Source organism: Berghia stephanieae, chromosome 5 (assembly GCF_034508935.2).
Source record: "Berghia stephanieae isolate SIO BIC M18660-M18661 chromosome 5, UCSD_Bste_1.3, whole genome shotgun sequence".
Classification (NCBI taxonomy): domain Eukaryota; kingdom Metazoa; phylum Mollusca; class Gastropoda; order Nudibranchia; family Aeolidiidae; genus Berghia; species Berghia stephanieae.
The window spans coordinates 37,722,601-37,745,765 of record NC_088364.1 but is presented as its reverse complement, the minus strand read 5'-3'; the positions used below and the strand labels follow the sequence as shown (position 1 = coordinate 37,745,765).

The following is a 23,165-nucleotide window of genomic DNA, read 5'->3' as shown; positions in this document are numbered from 1 at the left end:
TTAAAATTTTTGATTGTTTTTCTCAATTTTAGATACTTTTTTCAGATCCATTTAAACTTTGTTGTTAGCTAGATAGTTACGTTATGCATTTTTTAATATTTAAAAAAATAATTGTATTTTGTGACTTTAGGATAGATGATTTTAACATTAATTTTTAGATCAGATATTAGTGTGCAACACCTAATCTAACCAGCCAGCTATTTACATGTGTACAAAGCACAGTGAAATAGGAGGTTAAAGATGAGAGGTAAAAAAAAGGGATGTTAGTCCACCTATAAAGTTGTAAACATCTTTTTGTTTTTGATATTTTTATCCTCTTAGCCAAAAAATTAATATGATTGCACCAGGAGGAAAGGATGGACTAAGGAAAGGAGACGGTGGAATGGGAGATAAAGATGATTTGTCTAATCTAAAGTGGAAACTGAAGGTGATATTGAATTATATATTATAGCCCATTTATATTACAATTGACATTTTAGATACACTGTACAAACCAAATGACAGTGGACTGCGGCCCCTGAATTCCCCTTGTTGGGCAAGGAAGCCCTCTTGCTGTTTTTTCCACCTCCATCTGTTGTCTCCTTTCATCTAGCTTTCTGTCCTTGTCTTGGAATGAGACATTAGTTTTTCTTTGTCATTGTCAGGGATCTTTGCCTCTAGAGAAACATTCAAGATGCACATTTTTTGGGAAGATAATACTTGTCTTTTAGCTCATATCTCCATGCTATATTATGTAATTGTTATTAGTTGACTTTTAAGCTTCATTGAGTTTATTCCTTTTAATGGGAGGTGTGTGCCTGTGTTGATGTGAGACTTAAAAGTGGTTTTAAATTACACGGATAGCTTGCTCTTATATATTTACCTCTATTTAAATTTATCCACTGGCTTGCTTTTCATGAGGGATAACACATACAAACTTATTTATATATCTCATGATCTACATGATTCTTGCAATGAAATGGCAGACAGATGATGTAAAAAAACAAAACAGACAAAAGCTTTTTATTTAATTTTTTTGTTTTGCCTTATGAGTACTTTCATTAGTTCCAGAGCTTTTTAATGTAATTTTCATTCAAAAATATTCTTGTTTAATCCTCTTACCTGGTACACAAGACTGATGGGAAAATGAATATCATAATGAATGTGTGTCTTTCTGTTTAAAAATATTTTGGTCGTGTTCACTTTGAAATTACCACATTTTATTATAATTTTTCAGTCTCTTCAAATGGAGAACTCAATAATGGCAAATAAAATCCAGGAAAACAATTTATCCGTCCAGGTATGTATCTGTTTATAAAAGAAAGTCGTTTTAGTCTCTTTTACTGGCTGAAGGGTTTGCCCTGGGGTATATTCTTTAACTCACGGCATGACCTGGGTGTTTTATTGGCAATTATGCTGTTTATTGTGGATCAATACTATATGCCGTCTTTCAATATACAGATTGAGTGAAAAGCAAAACAAAACTGCAGCCACTATTTTATTATTATTATTATTATTATTATTATTATTATTATTATTATTATTGTTGTAATCATTATCATCATCATCCTTGTTGCTGTTGTCTGGTATCTTAATATTGTTACTCAAATCACTTTAACCATAATATATTATGCCTGATAATCCTGCGCGGTTTTGTGGTATGACACTCACCGGAAGGTCCTGGGTTCAAGGCCCACTCTGAGCAGCGCATAGTTGAGTCCTTAGAAAAGGCTCTTTACTCATATTACTCAGGTGTAAAATGATAACCTGACCATTAACAGCGTTGCATTCGTTTAAAAAATTGGCAACATGTCTTGTCCTACATGTTATGTGTTGCTGTTGTCTTGGGAGCAATTTTAAAGCGCTTTGAGCATGATTAGTAGATATTGTTTAACCTCACATTCTTTGCTTTTAATTCAATACCCTAAAATAATTGACTGAAACAAGATGACAAAAATAGTTGAATCTGTAAGAAAAAAGAATTATCCAAATTCCCCATTTCCATTCTCGTTTGATCAATTGTTTTGATTTTGTGAAAAGAGAGGTTGAGAGATCGAGTAAAACTCAAAACTATCATTATAAATTAAGTGATAATAATTAACATAGCAAAGTAGGATTAGTTAATTAGATGCGTTTTGATGCTCTTATTTTCTTTTCTATGTTTTTTTAAAAAACAGCTGCGGGACATTAAATCACTCGTTTGCAAGGTCAGAAAGTTGAGGTAAATATATTTTTATTAATCAGTCTTGTTAAATGAGCAATTGTATTCAGAAATTCATTGGAAAATGATATAAAAATGAACACTATTGTTTACGTTTCTTCTATCTCTTTCTTATTGTTATATTTTTTAATGTTTGTAGATGTCCTTGTTCCTTTTCTCTGGGATAGACCTGTTGTCCCTCATACTGTCCATTTTCTCCTGTATATCATTTCTTACTTATTTTTCCAAATAGTGACCAGTTGAGCTCTAGTCCTTCAGTCTTGTGCCATTGGGTGAATTATTATGTGCGCTCTGAAAACTACCCTTTCTATTGAAATTCTCATTGGACATTTGGATGGTTGCCACAGGTTGGGCAGATTGAAAGATTGTTGCTGAAAATCCTTTTCAGTCTTTCCTCAAGTTAGTTCCTTCAAGAAAAAGGGCAGTAGGTATTGATTATCTCTAAATCTATCTGACTGTCCTTGACGCTATGAACCATTATTCTGTACCTATGCACTGATATGACTTTAAACTTTGCAAGTGATGTGCCTCTTATGAAAACCGTTGTTAAATTTTGTGATCTGGTTGTTTGTTTCAAACTCTGAGTGTCTAGAAATTACTGAATTAGAAGTCCTTCCGAGTCATAAGGCTCCTGGGGCTGGAGTTTATGCCAGTAACTGAAGCCTTAAATCGACGGTAGCAATTTGCTTACCACCCTTTGCATAAGATGCAAGTCTGTCACACATTTTCTCTGACAGATGTAACAAACCCAGCTACCTAATTTGGGTGGAAAAAATGTGCTGGGTGGACAGAAGAGATTAAAAACAGAATTCAACTGCACTGGGGATTGATATGGATCATTTTGCTTGTGAGATTATTGCTCTACCACTGAGCTATTTGGACCTCCTGAATAAAGTACTTCTTGTTAAATATTTCGGTTACTAATCAAGGGATAATTAATTACAATATTATTTGGATTAGATGTTATTGGGACAATGGAGTGATTGGAAGTGTGTTCTATTTAAAAAGAACAGTCATGAATATCTCAATCTCAATATCCCATGCTCTGGAAAAATCTATATTTTAAGATTTGACCAGAAAACTGTCCTTCAAATATCGATTGATTTAAATGACCCTCATCTTGTCAAAAAAACTCTCAAACATAGGACTTTGTAGAATAGTCAAAGGCCAATATTCCATGGAATCAGATTTTCATATTGTTCTGTCTCATTAAATTTTCGGATGGATTCTTTCCTTTATCTTTCCTTTATCCTCCCCCCCCCCCCCCCCCTTTCTTTTTTTTTTTTTTTATCTTTTTTCTTGATCTCCGTCTTGTTTGCTTGTTAAATCTTGTCATGTAACTTTTGTCTCAAGACAAGACATGGTTTGTGTCAATGAATACAATTTTGACTTTCATCTCATTCTTCTGTGTGCTTAATGTGACATTTATCTATCGCTCTCTTGATAAATGAGAGTCTCGAAACATCCATATCATTTTTTTTGTTAACTTATACTTGAGTCTTAATTCAACTGTTTTCTTAAGACAATAAAATAATTTTGAGGTAAAAGCTTTCCAATCTTTTGGATAGAAATTGATCTCTATCAGTATTTATAAATTATTCCATTATTTTGATACCTTGTTGATTTATTTTTGTTTTGTTTTCTTTTTTTGTCACGTAATGTTTGCATTTTCAATTTGTCCAAACTAATCAGGAACCAATTTCCTCTGGATAAGGAAACACCATTGGATTTAGCTATTGAATTAGTCCAAAGCCCAGGTAAAATTTCCATGGGAATGGCTGAATCACTGCCTGGCTTAATGAAGACTATTGAGCTCTATAAACAAACTCAGGACAGTATTCTCAAATCTGATGAGGTGAGAAAGTATCCTATCCACTCCTCTCCACACCCCCCCCCCCCCAAAAAAAAAAAAAAAAAAGGGTTTTGATGTACTTATGTGAATCATATTTTTAATGGAAATCAACATTTTTGAAACATCGCTGGTTATTGGTGAATGAAATTTAAGTTCTTTAATGTGTAATCCAAAGTAGTTTGCATTGCTGCAGGTTATAAATTGCACATGAATATGATGTTAAGCAAATTTGGATTTCCTTATTTCATTTGTACATGTTTGTTTTGGCTTGGCCTTTAAGTCTGAAATGTCATGACCTAATTTCTTTCTAATAATGATTTATCTCTGCATTTGTATAAACGCTGATCTGACCATGTTTACCACGAGAAGAGCATCATTTGTCTCTGCTCTCTTGGTAAAAAGGGATACCATACCTTACTGGAGTTTTGAGGTTGGATGCCATGGTCTTCCACAATTCTCTGCCCAGCACCATCTCCGAGCAGTCCTTATGCCTTCATCATACTCCCAGTCATTTCTTATATGTTTCCCAACCGGCTCTTTCGTCGCCTCCCCGACCCTCTTTTCCCATTAATCTTTCCTTCAAATATTGACTTCTTGAGACTGTTGTGGTGTCGTATATTGCCATAGTATGCCAACTTTCTGTGCTTTACAGTCACCAGGAGTGCTTTCTTTCTAAAATTTAGATCATTCAGTACCATACAGTTTGATTTTTTTACTCTTTCCATGAGACCTTTCTTATCCTTCTTTAGCACCAAATTTCAAAAGCATCGATTCTTTTTTCTTGTCCAATGTTCAATGATCATGTCTCGCTTACATAGAAAGACATATACCAGGTGTAGCACTTTAGAAGTTTAATTCTAATTCTCCAGCTTATGTATTGGTTAATAAGAATCTTTTTGTTTTTCATGAATGCATTTTTTTACCAACCCTATTCTTTTTATTTCTTGTTCAGATTTTTCATCTTTTATTTTTAACTGCCCGAGGTACACAAAGCTTTTGACTTCTTTTATTGTATTTCCATCAAACAGAAGGTATAATGTATACTCTCAGTTTTGGTTGAAATCGAATTCCACCTTTGAAGGGTTAATCAATAATCGTTAGGTTTTAAATCAGTCTCTGAGGGTAGATGTAAGATTTAGAATGATGGTCACCACTGAAAATGGATGTGTGAAATCTATTATTTAAAGCTACTTATTTTGATCTTAATGAACATTTTTCTGCTTTTTGGAAATGAACAATGATCAGCATGCAAGATTTTTTTCCCCTCCAAAATAATGACTTGTAAGTGGTATTTGTGTAAAGAATTTCTCATTTTGAGTTTAACAAATAATAAAAACTGAGGATTTCAAGTCATTATGAAAATGTCTTGATTGATATAATTGTTCATATCTACTTTGGCATGCATGTTATGATAATCAGAAACTATATATTCATTCTGTTATTACAGTTGGGTCTCTGGGTGGGGTCCCTGACCTCCTGTAGTGGGCAGGGAGGTACTTATTGTGTTTTCTATCTGTTTTCCAACACGCTTTCTGTCTTTGTCTTGGAATGAGATTACTTGGTTTGGTCCTGGCCCTGGCCGGATACTCTAGCTGGGAGTCAATTGTATGAGTTTTTAGGGATTATATTTTTGTCTCTGTTATGCACTGTATTATGTTTTGTTTACATATTATGTATGATTTGTAAACATTTGAGTGTGCCTCTTAGTGGGGACCTGTGCTTTTGTCTGGATGAGACTTTTAGGTGATCTCAAACTAAGTACTCTGATAGTGTGCTCTTGGAATCTACATCTGTTTCCTATTTGAACCAATTCCCCTTTGTCTTAACGTTTCTTGGATGGTTTAATTGTAATTCTAGAACTTTTTTCTAAACCATTTTCTTCCTTTTTACTGGTGCTGATATGACCTTATTGTGTTGCAAGCGCTGTAAAACCCTTTAAAACAACGAAACAAACAGTTGGGTCAACCAAAAGCCAAACTATTTGAATGGAGAACAGAATTATGGGATAAAATTATTTTTTTTGAGTTTAAGAAGCTAAATTCATTCTCATTAAAAAAAGTATATTAATCAAACTCAAATTTTATTACCAGTTTGATCAGATTTTGTAATAAAGCCTTACAAATATCTGAGTACCCTTTTTGTTTCTTTTTCAGTCTTCACTCGAAGAACTTGTTAACTCCCGAAACTCTGCTCGCAAGGTTCTTCATCAAGAGTTAACAGTGACGATAGAAGAATTGAAAAATGTTCCCTTAGAAGACCGGGGAAAAAAAGTTCAGGTAGAAATTTTGTAAATAACTTTGTAACAATTCTGGTTTGTGATAGCTCATTGGAAAAGCATGCTCTACAAGCACAAGCAAAGGGGCCTGTATCAATCCTAGGAGATTATTTTCTTACCACCCAACAATGATTTGGTATAGCTTATTTGTTTGATCTGACAGAAAATACTCAGTTATAAACCAGTGTCATATCCAAAAAGTTGCAAGCAATTGCTACCCTCTGTGTAATGCATGGGAACCTTCTGTTGAAGGACTACTTTGTGGCAATTTAAATGATTAAGTACACTCATTACTGAAGTGCTTATCATCATCACCATCCTCATCATCACTATCTCTGTTTCTCCAGGAACATGCTTCACATGTTAAGTGCCTCCAAACATTCCTATTTTAGGCATGCCAGTTTAAACCGTGCAAGGTCTTGTCAATCTCTTTCATTTCCTCCTCCCCCATCCTTCTCCGAGTTCCAATCAGTCTGCCTCTTTTTTTTTTTTTTTTTCTTGGGGGGCTCCATCTTATTGAGGTAACCTAGTCTTATTCATTTGTTTTATTAGTTCACACCAGTAGGACATATGAAATCATTTCATTGTATGTTGTTCAAATTGCCAGTTGTGATTTTTATTTCCCCCAATTATGTAGACGATTTTCCCATGTGATTCTCAGGACCCATGGACCTGGTGTTTATTCTTATCTCTAGCTTGTAACCAGCCTTTTTCTTCCCTTTGGGTAGTATAATTGATATTTTTTCCCATGTAAATCATGTTTATGTAAGTGCGAATTATGTACATATGTTTAGAAAAATCACCCTTTCTATTAAAATCCTCATTGGACACAGTTTGGGCAGATTGAAAGATTGCTGCCAAAAATATTTTTTGCCTTACCTTGATATAGTTCCCTCAAGACAGGGGTTTGTAGTTATTGGTTAAGTATGCCTACAAACACCTTTTAGAGTATCTCTAACTATTTCAAAACTCGTTTGAATTTGTCCATGCATTCTTGGTTTTATGATCACGCGATCTTTTCTCTATTAGTATATTGGTGAAGATAATTTAAAATTACTTTCTGTTTTCAGTTCATTAATTCAAAGCTGCATACTTTCAGGATGTTGTTGCTGCCTTGATGAAACATTATGATTATTTTACAAGAATGGGCGCTCTAAATCCCAATCCATTAGACAAATTGGCACCAGCATTCCAGGAGTGGAAGGTAAGTCAGGAATGTTTGTAGTATTTTCTTCATTTTAAAACCTTAAAATTTGATATATAGAGATACAACTTGACAAATGCTACAATGTTATTTTTTCACCCAAACATAACATGCAATATCGAGTAGTCTTTAGAACTTTTAAATTAGGAGTGTGTTTAGTGCAATTTTTAAATTATTTTGTCGAGTTCCTATTCTCTTTAATTACACATTCCATATGTAATATTTCACTGCCTTTTCGGTCTTCAAATCTCTGTGAAAGTGTTATCTTTTGTTTCCATTCATTTATATATATGTCACCTATATATTTGGCAAGAAGAAAGTAGGTGAAGGGGTGTATATATAACGAAATGTCTTTTTTTTTTTTGGTAAGGTCAAGAAACAATCTGATGTGAGAGAGGCTAGACGAATGTGTGATACACTGGAATCAACTGTCAACTCAGTAGTAAATCAGCTAAAGTTGGTGAGTTGTGATAATTGCTCTTAATTGTCAAAATTGTCAACTTGTCAATCAAGCTGTTTAGTTTTAACTTAAAATAGTTTTCAACAAAGCAAATTTCGGTTTTAAGGATTTCTGAACTATCTTGTATTCTAAAAAGGTTTTGATAAAGTTACATAGATACCATTTAAAAATATATATTAGACCTTTTATTCACAGATAATCGATATTTTAATATTAATAGGTTTTAAGTGAAATACTGACATTGTGTGCTGAACAAAGCTTACTTACTTTACTTACTTATCCTCTTTGTGCTTCAGCCACACATAAGGCAGACACAATAGATCTTCAACCATCACGGTCTGCTGCTGAAGAAAGCTTGGCTTGGATTTTTATGTTTAATAGTGATAGAAAGTAAACATATTAGTTTTGAAAAATATAATGGTATTGCCTTTTTTTTCATGAATGCCTTCCATACAGGTAGTTTTGAACTATTTTTACTTTATCCTTAGGATCTCAGTCTTAATCCAGACCAAGAGGAAAACGATTCACATGAAGATCTGACTGCATGTCTTAAAAATTATACCAATGCATTACAACAAGAAATAGCCGTTTCTGATACTGTAAGTGGTTAGAAGATTGAATTTAGAAATGGTATTTTTGTAGAGGCAGTAAATGGTGTATAAAATTATTTTCTGAACTGCTTCAGGGGGAGTGTGCTATTACATAATGACCCTTTCTTGTTGAACATCGTTACGGTGCAATGTGGTATTAGAGTGGGCTAACGGTCAACAGCTTAAGGATTAGAAGGTCCATGATTGTTTTGTCACGTGTCATGAAGTTTTTATGGCTTAAAATCCTAATGTAGGTGGATGGGTGGGACTCAAACCTGATACATTATGGGCATGAGGCTACCACTGAGCCATGTCAAACTTTTTGTAGCGGGTGGTTGGATGGGAGCATCACCCTTGAATCATATACCTATGATGTTCGCATGGGTGTACGATCCGATAGTGATGTCGTTTCTTCTTCTCTTTACTAGCCTATCCTGCTTCTTTGGTTTGTGATTGTATTTTTGACAGGGGATATTTTTTTTTCTGTAAATCTTCTGCCTGTTTGTTCTTGGTTATTTATAATTTAGCTTATGATATCTTTAGGTTATGATTTTGATTTACATTTGTACTATTTTTGTTAGATTGCTTGTTTTTTTGTTTCAGGGGTCTCTCATATAACCTCAATTGTGTTGGAAGAGACCTAAAGCAACAATCAAAACAAAACTTTTTGTACATCTTTTATAATTTTTTTTTTTTTTTTGTTAGTCTAATTATCAATTGTGAAATATATAACTCACAATAAAATTTACTTAACCAGAATAGTTTTTAAATTCTCTCACAGTTTTTCAAGATTTTTGCCCCATTTCAAATCTTTCAAACATTTTAAAGAAGCTCTCAGGGATGAGTAGACTATATTTCGAGTAAACAAATGAGAATTTGTGGATTTCCGTTCCTAAAACGAGGAGAATAGAGGACATGATCATTGTAGGAGTATTTTTTTTTAATTATTACTCGGAGGGACAAAAATTATTTACCATCAATTTTAAGCATGTACCAGATGTACAAAGTATTAGGATGGAAATTTTTGTCAAAGTTAAATAGAATATTTGGTTCTAATGTTACTCCAAAACTTTGAATTCTGGTAGAGATTCCTGACCTCCCACAGTGGGCAGGGAGGCACTTACTATGTTTTTTATCCCCCTATATCTGTTTTCCATATTGCTTTCTGTCTTTGTCTTGGAATGAGATTACTTAATTTTGTCTGACCCTGGCCAGAGTTCCTTGGCTGGAAGGGAAACAGTCGAATGTACAGTAGTTTTGGGAGATGATATTTTTTTCCTTGTAAATCATCTCTGTTATGTATTGTTATTTTCTTTATTTCTGATATATGATTTGTAAACATTTGAGTGTATTCCTCTTAGTGGGATCTCGTGTTGGTGTCTGGGTGAGATTTTTAGGTGATTTCAAACTAAGTACTTTGTTAGTGTACTCTTGGAATCTACACCTGTTTCCTATTTGAACCAATTCCCCTTTGTCTTACCTTTTCTTGGGTGATTTAATTGTAATTCTAGAACTCTTTACAATCCAATTTTCTTCCTTTTTACTGGCGCTGATATGACCTTAATGTGTTGCAAGTTCTGTGAAACCCTTAAAAACAAAAACAAACAAACTTTGAATTGAGATTAAATTTTTCTGCTCTAATAAACAGATATTTCATTGGCTTATATTATGTCTTAAAAAATTGGTCGAATAAAATGTTGATTCTCAACTTGCATTTCCTCTTTTTTTAAAAATTGTTCTCAATTGATTAAAAAATTTGTAGTGAAATAGAAGTGATAATAATAATTTTTAAAAATTGATGCAGACATAGAAATCAGAAAAATAAACATTAGATAGAAAATCCAAACTTAAAATGTTCGGGGGAAAAATTAGTAAAAAGCTTTGTATTTCAGGAAAATGGCCCTGATTCCATTTTGATTGGTTCCTTGGTTCAAGCATTGCTTAGAGAAATGAAGGAAGAATCAAACTGTGTCGATCATTTAGGAAGTGTAGTCGAGGAATTCACCAATCTCTTGGAAAGCATTTCTCCATGGTTGGAATCAACACCATCTTTGGACAAATTGCAAGAAGTTCGATCCAAATTGAAAGGACTGAAATCCAAACTGAGGCATAAACTGGCAGATAAGGTGGATGCAGAGGAGGTAATATAAAAAAAAATCATTTTCTTTATTATGTTGCGGCAAATTCATTTATTTCAAGTTGATAAATGTGCTGAGTGACTAAGAATTTTGTTATTACAATTTCTGGAATAAAATAAGCTTTAAGTTGTACAATAAATTAAAGATTTCCCCTTGGGGATAAATAAAGGGAATTTTATTTATTTTTATTTATTACAAGAAAAACAATACAATAAAATTGATTACAAGAAAAAAAATTTCTTTATTTTTTAAATCATATTTTCAGAACCAAGAGATGGAAGAATTAGAGACTGTTGCCCATGATTTAGAAATTATTAGAGGGAAACTCCATGACATTTTGGTTGAGGAAGATACAATCATGGTAATGTAACAACTTGTAATTACCCCTTTATAATTTTTGTCTCCTCTATTGTCATAGCGATCAATCATTATCATCACCATCGTCATCGTCAATCACCACCAGCACAGCCATCGTTACCATCACAGGTATCTTATGTGTAATTGTTTTTAAATTATATAACTGTTTATAATAATTGTTTGATGAAATAGTTTCCACCACCTAAGTAGATTGATTCTCATCCCCTTGATATTCTTTTAAAATAAAACTATTTTGTTTTCAGGCTGAAATGAGTCAACTGGCCAATGCTCACTTCCCTGAACTCATCCAGTTCAATCCGGACTTGGGTTTCAAGCTGAATTTGGTAAGGATTACTTCTCCCTCTCCTATACTGATGAAAGTAAATCGGAGTAACATTGATGTTTTGACCAATATTCTATAAAGTTCAGGGCCCATTGGACTGGAATTTATTCTCGATTTTCATAAGAGATTCGTTTTTGTCTTTGTTTTATTTAATTTTGTTTTGTTTTACTCACCTATGGCCCTGTTTATTATGACTTTTAAAAATCCATTCGTACTTAATACATCATAGTAGTTGTATGGTGATCAAACCTCCACACGTGCCTCATCAAGCCATTTTAGGAAGTTCCACATCAGCACTGTGGATTGTTTGGAAGACACCTGATATTGGTCTTGGAGGTAGTGTCATATGTGTTCTATGTCCTATCATGGGGCATAGCACGAGGAGCAAGTTTGTGAGTTTTGTTAACCCCATTGATGTAGTTTTAAGGCTATTCTGCCACATATTGATCAAATACGATTGCATATATAGAATACTGTTTTCTGGTTAAGTTGTTGAAACCAGATAGATGAGGTTGGGTCATCAATAATGTTGCAGCCATTTGGCTTGCTTTATTCCCATTTTATTTTTTTCCAAGCGTCGTTTATGTAAAAATTTAGTCACGATGAAATAAGATGATTGTATGATGCACATTTTGTAAACATAAAACCCTAACAATCGTGCTTTAACAATGCCTTCCTTACCCAGCACTTTATTAAAACCAGTTGTTGAAAGTACGGGATACTTATTACAAACTGTTGATTGTCAATACCTCATGTGTTGTGTCATGGTCATGATTACCTTAAAGCCCTGCTGATCAGTTTCATGATTGAGATTATAATCACAATCTGAAATTTGTTACCATCCCTGATTGGATGGTGACCAAAAGATGAATATTTGAATTCCCTGTCTGACCGGAGTTGTCATAGAAAGATAAATTTTGTCATCACTGATGAGCTCAATATGTCTGTTCAAGCAGGATAATTGGTGGCGACATTACTGGCAATATAATATAATAAACTCATCTACTACTTCACTTTTAAAGCGCGGTTTGATTACTGAAGGAAATTAATTTCCTAAGTTTAAGCTATCTATTTCATTCATTTATATTTACTTATCTCAGAGTTACAAAGGCTTGGTCAAGGTCTCATATGCTCCTGAACACTTCACGATGACCCCAGTTGGAGACAGCTCCAGTGGCATTTACACATCACAATTTGCAGGGGAGGAAGTTTTCATCAAAGTGAGTTTTTGAATTTCTATTTATATCGTCAGCTGTTAAAATGTGATACATGATTTATAGATCCAAGCAACCCTTGGAGTAAGTTAATTTTGGTTATTATGTAAACTTATGTTGGTATTTTTCAATCCACTTTCCACTTCCCATTCATTGCTGGAGTTGGGACAGAGGCCTTAAAAAAAATTATAATGTATTGAAGATTCACTTGTTGGTCTAATGTTCTACTAATTAAATATGATCAGACATGCATGTAGCAGAATGAGTTCGCCTTTTAAGCTCGTTGCATAAATCTGTGTCTTATTAGTTTTCTATGACCAATAATTTGGAAGTGTCTTTTAGTTTTGTCACCAATGTGCCAAGTTGTTGACGCTGATCATGCTTAATTATGTTTTATAATTCCTGTAGTTCATTTTCAAAAAATATTTATGAAAATCTTAGTGAAATGCATTGCTGTAACATTTGTGTTCAAAGGGATAATTTTTTCCAAAAAAAATTTATGACTTCATTTTTATTTTTGTTGGATTTATTTCTGTTTTTAAAATTTTTAATTATTATTTTTTTGTTTGTTTATTATTATTATTATTATTATTATTATTATTATTATTATTATTATTAATTATTATTATTATTATTATTATTATTATTATTATTATTATTATTATTTGGTTTATTTTTTCAATTTTTATTTTTTGCAACATTTATATTATTTGACAAATTGATCTGTTACACACCGCCATTCTAAAAAGTATTTTTGTCCTCTTAGGAATACTTTTTAAACATCGGAAAACATCTGGGTAAAGATGACTTTTTGCATCAACTGGCTGTCTACTCCTCAGCTTCTTCACCATTTTTAGAATCAATCAAGGCTGTATTTTTTGATAAGGTTTGTTATCCATTGTTATGGTTTAATATTATTTTAGTAATTTTATTATTTATTTAATCCAAATAATGTTTAAATCTGCAGCTATGAAAAAATATATAAAATAAGATTGGACTGTCACGGTGAGAACTAGGGAACTACCGTACTCAAAACATAGCTTTTCTTATTTTATCCAAATGGTTTTGAAATGATTATTTATTTATTTCACAACAATAAACATTACGTTTTGTTTCTGTAAGGCCATTTTTTAAACTAAATTTTGTTCTTAATTTTATATTCAGAGTAATCGCCAAGCCTATGTTTTAGTGAAGAAGAAGGGAGAATTATTGTCTGAAGTGATAAATCAGTCTGCTCTACCCAAGGAGGTAAGGTGGTTTTAAATATTTTTCTTTTAGTCTTTGAAAAAGTTTTTTTTTTTTTTTAAAATTATATTTGTAAAAATTTAACCTTCTCTCATTAAAAAAAAATCGTTTCAACATATGATATATTATATTCTCAATCGTGAAACTGAATTTCTTTCAAATGATGATTTTTCCTATCATTTATTTGGCCATGTCTAAGACTTAATTTACCATTTTCAATAAGGAATGGAACAACAATGGGACTCGTTGTAACTGCTATCATGGTGATTTGATATACTTGAACATCATTTTTGATCAATTTTCTGATGTTTCAGTAGTTAACTTGTCATCTTTGACTCCCTAGATCACAGGTTTGAATCATTACAGAGATCTTATCAGTTTTTCAAGAGTTAAAACTGTTCTATTGTCCACAGCATTATGATTTAAGGTTTTACTACTATTGCAGAAATTGTTATGTTGTCTTTAACACCAGAAATGTAAAAACGTTATTGGCAGTGTGAGCCAGGCTCTAGATGCTTTGAATCGCCTCAATATTGTTCATGGTCAAGTTCGCCCAGAGTTTGTTACGATGGATGAGGATGGGAAAGCCCAACTTTTGCCTCCAGATTTTTCTCTTTCTACAGTAAGCTTCATTATTAAACAATTTTTTTATTTATTGTTTTTAAAATACACAGTATATGCAATGTTAACCAAATAGTACATACTGTGTTTTTTAATAAAACGGCAGGATTGCAAATCGCTTTGCTATGTGTGTGTGTGAGTGGATGAGAGAGAGAGAGAGAGAGAGAGAGAGAGAGAGAGAGAGAGAGAGAGAGAGAGAGAGAGAGAGAGAGAGAGAGAGAGGATGGGTGGGGGGGGGGGGGGGGGAGAAAGGGGAGTGGCGGGAGGGGAGAAGAAGAAGAAGAGAGAGAGTGATTAAGAACCAGTGTAACAATTTATATCCTTAATTTATATTCCCTTAGTTTGAGAGATGCAATTACAGATTCTTACCAAACCGAGGAATTGAAATGATAGCCCCAGAGCTCAGACATCAAATGTTTCAAGGGGATCCGAGCCATTATACTGATGTTTATTATCTTGGTCTTCTTTCTTTATGGGTGAGTATTTCCCAATATTTTATAAATGATTAAAACTCTTTCCTTTTTAAAAGTAGTAATCACATGGTCAGAGTCTATCCTGGTTTCTGTAGTGGAAATCAAACAATAACAATTGATTGCTACCCTTTTGATAGGATGCCATGAAGTACTTTTAATGACATCACCTGGTATCATCATCTCCTTGTCAATAGCATTACATAACAAACTTACGATCTCTCTCTTCTCCTACTCTCTCTACTCTCTCATCTACTCTCTCTCTCTCTCCTCTCATCTCTCCTACTCCTCCTCTCGCTCTCTCTCTCTCTCTCGTCTCCTCTTCTCTCCTTCATCCTACTCTCTTTTCTCTCTTCTTCCCTCTCTCGATTCTCCCATCTCTCTCTCATCTCTCTTCTCTTTATCTACCTCTCTCTCTCCTGTCTCTCTGCCTCATCTCCTCTCTCTCCTCTCTCCTTCTCCTCTCTCTCTCCATCATTCCCTTTCTCTTCTCATTCAAACTTACCTTAATCACATCTCTTCAACCCTCTCTCCTCTCTCTCTCCTCTTCTCCTCTCTCTCTTCTCTCTTCTCTTCTCTCTCTCTCCCTTCTTCTCTCTCCCTTTTTCTCTCCTCTCTCTTCTCTCTCTCTCTCTTTTCTCTCTCTTTCTCTCTCTCTCTCTCTCTCTCTCTCTCTCTCTCCTCTTCTTCTCTCTCTCTCTCTCTCTCTCTCCTCTCCTCTCTCTCTCTCTCTCTCTCTCTCTCTCTCTCTCTCTCTCTCTCTCTCTCTCTCTCTCTCTCTCTCTCTCTCTCTTTCTCTCTCTTTCTTGTTGCAGTATAATAGCAAACCTTGAACACTTTAAGTGGCAACTATCAATTTTGCAACCACTTACCAGTGCTGTTTCTACCTCTGTCTGCCACATCCTAGTGAATGGCAATTTAGTCTGTTCTTGACTTATGGGCTCCTACATTAATGGCAATTTTTAGAATCAGCAAGAAGCTTTTTGCCGGACAATTCGTTTTCAGGTGAAGTGGCCAAATATGAATACGTACACAAAGTACTATTTGTAATATTGAAGAAGAAAAAAAGTTTTGAAAATATAACAAAATAACAACAAAACACCCCTACTAAATTTAAAAAACAAAACAAATACCCCCCCCCCCCCCCCCCCCCCCCCCAGAAAAAACCCCAAATCTGTTCAAATGCAACTGTCCGCGCTATGTTAGTGTTATGACTTTTTTTTTCATGAAAGAAATATTGAATGCAAAAAGTTTATGATTCTTTTTGTATTTACAGGAAATCTTTTATAAGTCTTGTCAACGATATTTTCTTATATGGATGACAATAATATTATTACGTTATATTTCCATCCAATTTATAGATGCAACAGCCCAATGGAAATTTCCTTTTGCGGAAAGACGGGGCTGTAGACTTTGGCCATTTGTCTTTGGTATGTTATTTACTCAAGATAGTTTTACTTATGTATGTATGTATGTGTGCGTTTATGTGTGTGTGTCATTGATCATTTCTCATTTTAAAAAAGGGCAAAATAAAAGTTCCTCTGAGATTTTGGTTTTCAGAAAATTATTGTGATTTTAATAGCTCTCCATTAGAGAGTTGTACTACATATAATGTATCACGCTTATAGTGACAAATTGTCATAACATTGCATTGGTTAAATTGCCAAAGGGTTACAGTTACATTCTACAGGAAAGGTCCCATATTTGAACAGAATAGGACAAAAGGACAAATACTTCGGAAACAAGGAAATTGGAGTATAGTTGAGACCATTTATTATTATTACTAAGAGGCTTCTTGTTAAACATAGGTATTTTCTTCTCAGTTACTTTATTGTTAAAATATTTGTTCCTTTGGCATATTATATCAAGTCACCATTTCAATTTTTGCCAACAGGACCGTGACTTTGGGATATTTTTAACAAAATTACTCGCACCCAATCCTCATTTTAGACCTCCAGCAGATGCAACTCTTCATTTGGAATATTTGAACCAAAATGGAAACTCTATGATGTCGAGGTAAAAACAAAACATTTCCTTTTTTCAGATTTTCTCCATAAGATTGTAATTTCTTTTATAAATTAATTTAAGGTATACGATCACCTTTATAGGCGTTCAATTGATTGTAAATTTAAAATGAGTGAAGAAAAAAAATGTCCCTCATTTTGGCTGTCTAGAATGTTGTCCAATAATATCTGAAACTATTTATATCCCTTAGCTTCTTTGCAAGTGACTTTATTCACTGTTTAAAAAAAAAAAAGATTATTTAGATCTCATGGTTTTTGAAGGGGAGATAACATAGTTTCTTGATGTTTGAGAATGAGTGATAAAATAATATATTTTTTGCATTATCTCATTTGTTTAGACTCTTTACTTACATTTAGTAGATGGTATGAGAAGCAAGATAGGTTTGGTTGTGTTGTGTGTTGTGTTGTTTGTGTGTGTGTGTGTGTGTGTGTGTGTGTGTGTGTGTGTGTGTGTGTGTGCTTATGTATGTAAATGATTATGTTTCAGCCTAAGTAATTTGTAATTTAAGCCCTTAGAGTCTGGTGTCTCAGAGTTATAGCGCTATATAAGTTTTCAGCATTATTATTATTATTATTATTATTATTATTATTATTATTATTATTATTATTATTATTATTATTATTATTACCATAGTCTAGTTGGGTTTGAATGAGTAGTAAGCTACCAGAACATTTTTAATTTAAATAGTATATCTAACGTGCAAGTTGGAATGGAAATTGCATTCTTATGTTCTGTTGGGGATGTGAAATGACATTGAAAAACTCAATGAGCAAGACAGACACTGAAAATGCCTTAAATGAAAATTAACTTGACAATATATACTGGGTGGAAATTAATTGCAACATTTTACTTTGGTATCCAAAACTCTTGAACAAACTGCTAAGTGCCATAAAAATTTAACAATCAATTATTATGAATGGATTAAGATATCAATTGATTGAAATTAATTGCAACATTTTACTTGGGTATCCAAAACTCTTGAACAAACTGCTAAGTGCCATAAAACTTTAATTTAACAATCAATTATTATGAATGGATTAAGATATCAATTGATTAGAAATGGTACAATGCATGAGCAACTTTAGCTGCTTTTAAAGCACAAATTCAAATGTTTCTGGCCAACAACCAGAAACAGTCCATTTCACGGTAAAAGTTTGTTAACGAATGAATTGCCCCTTTGCACTTCAAAATTCCACAAACCATATCTTGGTTATGTTGGGAAGGTATGGATTGCGATTTTGATTGCCATTCTGTACTTTGGTATGCTTCATGCTCAACAGAATAAGCAGCTATTAGAGCAAAGGTTGGACAGACTTATTAAAGCGACATTGCTACCACTTAGATTATTCCTCCTATGTTTAAGACAATGTTGAATGACAGCAGTTTAACCCTCTCCTTACCAGCCATTTTCAGGATTTTCCCCAAAACTTCACACCCAACTAACACAAAAAAATTGTTCACTGAAAACACAATAACTTTAAAATTCTTGCGATACATAACTTCTTTAGCAAAACACGCTCTACAACACACTGTTCATTAAAAAAATAAATTATAATGTACAAAAGAAATTTGAATAAGAAATATGTTGGTTGTATCGTAACGAATATGACAATTTTCCTATAGTTGGTAAGGAGGTGGTTAATGACATAATGGTATTATCTGAATATTGTTTGATGTTTTGTCAACAAAGATGACGTTAATATGACTAGTTTTGTCTTAATATGTAATTTTCTTAAAATCTATAGCTTTGATATTCTGCTCTGTCATGCATTTCACCTTTCTCCACATAGCTTTTTTTGTTGTTGTTGTTCTTTTTCTTATGCATTCAAATTTTCTGCAATGAATATGCTTTTGTCACTCATTATGATATCTATCTTGTTAAAAGTATCCGTTTTTTTCTTCTAATCAAAGAAAGTCAGTACATCTTAATATGGTGTTTTGTTTTACAGTGCATGGAGACATTATTATTATGGAATATTATACGTTTTGAATTTTTAAAATGCTAAATAGATCTGGTCAGCCAATTCATGGAGATGTGTCTGCAGATATGGACAATGCAATGAACTTTTCTAGAAATTCTCCATCTCCTGTAGTTCTACCCCAATCCAAAAGCCCTGATGGAAGGGTGTTTGCAAACCATGGTGACAATATACAGGTTGGTCAAAGTTGTTATGATTATTTATTACTTTGTGATGAAAATCATATATGTTTAAAGCAAATGAGACAATCGTTGGCATTGATTGTGAAGGAAAGGGTAGTAGAATCCTGCTAATTTCTGTAATTGTAATTTAACTTTTTGTCATAGATGAGTACATTTATAGTTTGGGATGGGCCCTTTTGACTTCCAGTGGTGGGAATGTCTCTCTTGCTGCGTCGTCTGCCCCCCCCCCCCCCCCCACTATTGTATGTGTTACTTTTTCACATTACCCTCTGTCTTTACCAATAATAAAATTACAAAGCTTTGCCATGACCTTTATAGAGATCTCAGCCGAGAGGGAAATAGTCAAATGTATAGGCAGAGGGTATTTTTTCCCTTGTAAATAAAGGATGCTATTCTAATTTTTAATTTTGAGTGCATATTTTGTAAGCATTTGAGTATATCCCTTTTCGCGGGATTCGGTTGGGGCTTTTTGTGTTTTCAAACTAACAGACAGATATATTGATCTTTGAAACTATCTTTTTTTTTTTTTTTCATTTTTGTCTTACCTTTTCTTTAGTGCTTTTAATTGCTGATCTACAATTAAAAAAAAAAAGAAATTTCCCATCGTCTTTCCTTTTTACTGGTGGAAAGGTCTGTCTTTATGTCCCCCTGTATCTGTGATACTTTTTCAAGTTTTTTTCTGTCCTTGTCCAATTATAGAATTACAAGGATTTACCATGACCTTATTGAGATCCTTAGCCAAGAGGGAAATAGTCAAATGTAGTTTAATTCCCTTTTTGGGAGATGATATTTTTTCCCTTGTAAATCATCTCTCTTAAAGGGTACTATTGTATATTTAGTTTTGAATGCATATTTTGTAAGCATTTGAGTATATCCCTCCTTGCAGGATCCGTGTTTTCAAATTAGACACAGATATATTGATCTTGGAAACTATCTTTTTTTGTCTTACCTTTTCTTGGCTGCTTTTAACTGGTGATCTACATTTAAAAAGAAATATCATATTATCTTCCCTTTTTACTTGTGCTATGATGATCTTAAAGTGCTGCAAAAAATTAAAAACTCTTAAAAGTAAGCATCTTTCTATCTTTGGATAAAGTTGTTAAATTCAACTAAATGGATAGGTTCACAATTTACAAAAGCCACCTAACCGTGGTTATTGAATAAGTTTTACAAGTTTACGGTCAAAAAAATTATTTGAAGTCATTGTCAATTGCAGTTCTAAAATTGCTCCTGGACAAAAAATTTTTTTGATAACACATTTATTTGTGTTAATATAAGGATAAAGCTATATTTGCTTTTTTTGTTGGGTTATTTTTCTGATACACTACAGCAATATTTTTTTTCCGATAAAGTAATTACATTTTATCGTTTGAATTTATTTATTGATTTTTTAGAGAAATCTTTTTTAATTTGTCACTTTTTCTTTTCCCCAAATGTATTGTATCATAATCTGAAAATAAAGTTAAAAATTCATAAAATAGAGGAAAACAAATTTAAAGACTTTTTCTTTTTTCTTTTTCAAAAAGTATGTCGCAAGAAAGCCAAACCCTCAAAACATTGATAACGGAATCTATTTCCCTAAGATCTTCTTTTGAGTCCCATTTTTTAGAAATGTACAATGTAGAGCTATTAAAAGAGCTCAAAAATCATTATTAAACTTTTTTTTAAGGGGCTTATTGTCCCAAAAGACTTGCTATTATTGTAAATGCAAACAAAAATGACTTGAAAATTTGAAATGATATTCAAGTTTGGTAATTGAATATGAATTTTGCAATCATGGATAATCTCATTTCATTCACTTCTATATCTATTTTCGTTTCATTGTATTTGTGTAATTCCCTATGAAGAGTTGTCAAGGTCGCATTCCTGATTGTTAGCCCAGTGAACCACAAGACCATAAGTCTTTGACAATTTTTTATTTTCATTCAAGAATACTCAACTAGTAATTTTTTACTTCATTTAAGAATACCCAACGAGTTAAATTTTACTATCTTGCCTTAAATATTCACTTTCCCAAGGATTTAAAATTTCATAACTTATTTTTTATTTTACATATTGGCTGCTTTTGGCTAATTGATTATTTATTATTTATATCAAGGTAACCAGGGACAGTAGCTTACCTTATCAACCAACTCTCGGGGTGGTGGCATTAAACTTCCCTTTCAGACTTTGAAAGTCACTTGCAGTCACTTGCTGTGTCTTCTCTCCCCTTATATTTGTTGTCCTTTCCATGTTGCTCTCTGTCTTTGTCCTTGAAGAGACTCTAGAACGTCTGGAGTCTTTTATTGAGAGGGAAACAATCAGATGCATATTTTTTATTGCGGATGATTTTTTTGTTGTTGTAAATCCATATGTCTGTTATTATGATACTCCAACTGATTTTTAAAATCTCATTTTTATTTTGCGTACATTAGTACAAAAATCAAAGACCCGATGCAGCTTGTTAAAAAGTTATGGTCATTTGAAAGATTTATTTTGGTTTCGATTTTAGTAGCAAGACAGGGTACTGTTTTGCTGATTTTCGAATTGCTGTAATTTGGGAACTTGATAAAAGTCCAACACACGATATGGATTTTTAAAAGTTTTATATGACCTTTTAATTTATTGTGTTAGCATTTCACTATCCATTCAAATAAAAGCATGTACAAACATTTTGCATTTGCCATTCAATCAGAGTTGAGAGCCAGTAGCAGCGATTGAGCATCAGTTGAGAAAAAAAAAAAAGGATTTTGTCATGATATGTGTTTTTAAATTTGCTGTCTGTTTTACACCACTTAGGTTTTTCTGTCACTTATTACTACATTTGATTTTTCTCAGATTAAATTTCAGAATTTAGTCATTATTTTTGATAAATTCACCTCAAAAGATATAATCATGCAATGGATGGAATTTTTGACTTGTCAATTTAAAACTGTTTGAATATAATCTCTTAGTAATTAACATCAACAAAAAGATGAAAGAATAGCTCTTTCTGTTCAAATGCCTGTTCAATTGCTGATTATTCAAATACGAAGTAAAGTGAAAGTGGTAAAGAGGTGGAAAATTAACCTGTTTTCAGCCTTTTAAATTATAATTTCCCGGGATAGCAGCAGCATGAAGGTGCTGTTAAAAGTAACTTACAAAATTCATAAAAACAAACAAATAAGAACATTTGACTTAATGTTTTTTTTTTAGTGGGTTGTGTTCACCTGGGCTTTCTGTTTTATAAAAGTGAACAAAATATGTTACATGATACTGTTGTTCCAAGCAGAAGTTCAGAATTATGTAAAGACAATGAATTCATTAAAAATGTTTTTTTTTAAATGAAGAAATTGTTGATGTATGGTTTAATCTTTGTTTTTGAAAAAAAACATAATAAAACAAACAAACAAACAAACTCCCAAATTCACAGATGATTGCAGATTTAAGAGTACCTCCTCCTCCCTTCAGTGGTGAAAGCCCAAATGGAATGGTTCAATCACAAAACATTGGAAATTATCACAATCATCAACACCAACATAAGCAACAAATGTCAAATCAGCATCATCAGTATCCAGGAAATACCCTACCTCAACAACAGCAACAACAACAACAACAACAACTACAACAACAACAGCAACAACAACTACAACAACAACAACAACAACCACTTGTTCAGCATTTATCACAGTCAGCACAGATGATGCCTACTCATCAGAGAGAGCAACAACAACAGCAGCAGCAGCATCATCAACAACATCAGCAACAGAGGCTTGAAGGTCAAAATTCAGCTGTTTCTCAGGATGAAGACTGGTCTAGTGAACCGTCAAATAACTGGCGCTCAGAACCTTCAAATGATTGGAGCAGTGAACCAGCAAAAGACTGGGCCGAAGCTACAATGAACACAATGAACAATCCATCTTCATCTCAAAATGGAGATTCTTTTGAAATTGGAACTTTCGATCCCAGTGCTTTTGAGGTTTGTATTTTTTTTTTTTTTAAATCTCCATGGCTTTTGTTATTGTTGTGCTCCAGAGTATGGAAGGCTTTTT

At 33.1% G+C, this 23,165-nt stretch overlaps 1 protein-coding gene across 2 annotated transcripts in view; it reads left to right on the top strand.

The window, feature by feature from the left end:
- The window catches only part of LOC144972867 (serine/threonine-protein kinase 31-like), a 35,842-nt gene that overhangs the window by 9,177 nt on the left and 3,500 nt on the right, over positions 1 to 23,165 (top strand). Inside the window, exons 10-29 of one of the 2 annotated variants that reach the window (XM_078914615.1) lie at positions 322 to 427; positions 1,217 to 1,279; positions 2,157 to 2,200; positions 3,893 to 4,055; positions 6,206 to 6,328; positions 7,427 to 7,531; positions 7,902 to 7,991; positions 8,480 to 8,590; positions 10,474 to 10,722; positions 10,985 to 11,080; positions 11,340 to 11,420; positions 12,520 to 12,639; positions 13,400 to 13,519; positions 13,798 to 13,881; positions 14,351 to 14,500; positions 14,841 to 14,975; positions 16,331 to 16,399; positions 16,864 to 16,985; positions 19,005 to 19,149; positions 22,547 to 23,092. In XM_078914615.1, the coding sequence (XP_078770741.1) occupies positions 322 to 427; positions 1,217 to 1,279; positions 2,157 to 2,200; positions 3,893 to 4,055; positions 6,206 to 6,328; positions 7,427 to 7,531; positions 7,902 to 7,991; positions 8,480 to 8,590; positions 10,474 to 10,722; positions 10,985 to 11,080; positions 11,340 to 11,420; positions 12,520 to 12,639; positions 13,400 to 13,519; positions 13,798 to 13,881; positions 14,351 to 14,500; positions 14,841 to 14,975; positions 16,331 to 16,399; positions 16,864 to 16,985; positions 19,005 to 19,149; positions 22,547 to 23,092 (2,722 nt within the window). The remainder of the gene's footprint in view (positions 1 to 321; positions 428 to 1,216; positions 1,280 to 2,156; positions 2,201 to 3,892; positions 4,056 to 6,205; positions 6,329 to 7,426; positions 7,532 to 7,901; positions 7,992 to 8,479; positions 8,591 to 10,473; positions 10,723 to 10,984; positions 11,081 to 11,339; positions 11,421 to 12,519; positions 12,640 to 13,399; positions 13,520 to 13,797; positions 13,882 to 14,350; positions 14,501 to 14,840; positions 14,976 to 16,330; positions 16,400 to 16,863; positions 16,986 to 19,004; positions 19,150 to 22,546; positions 23,093 to 23,165) is intronic. The other variant, XM_078914616.1, reaches the window with a different exon arrangement.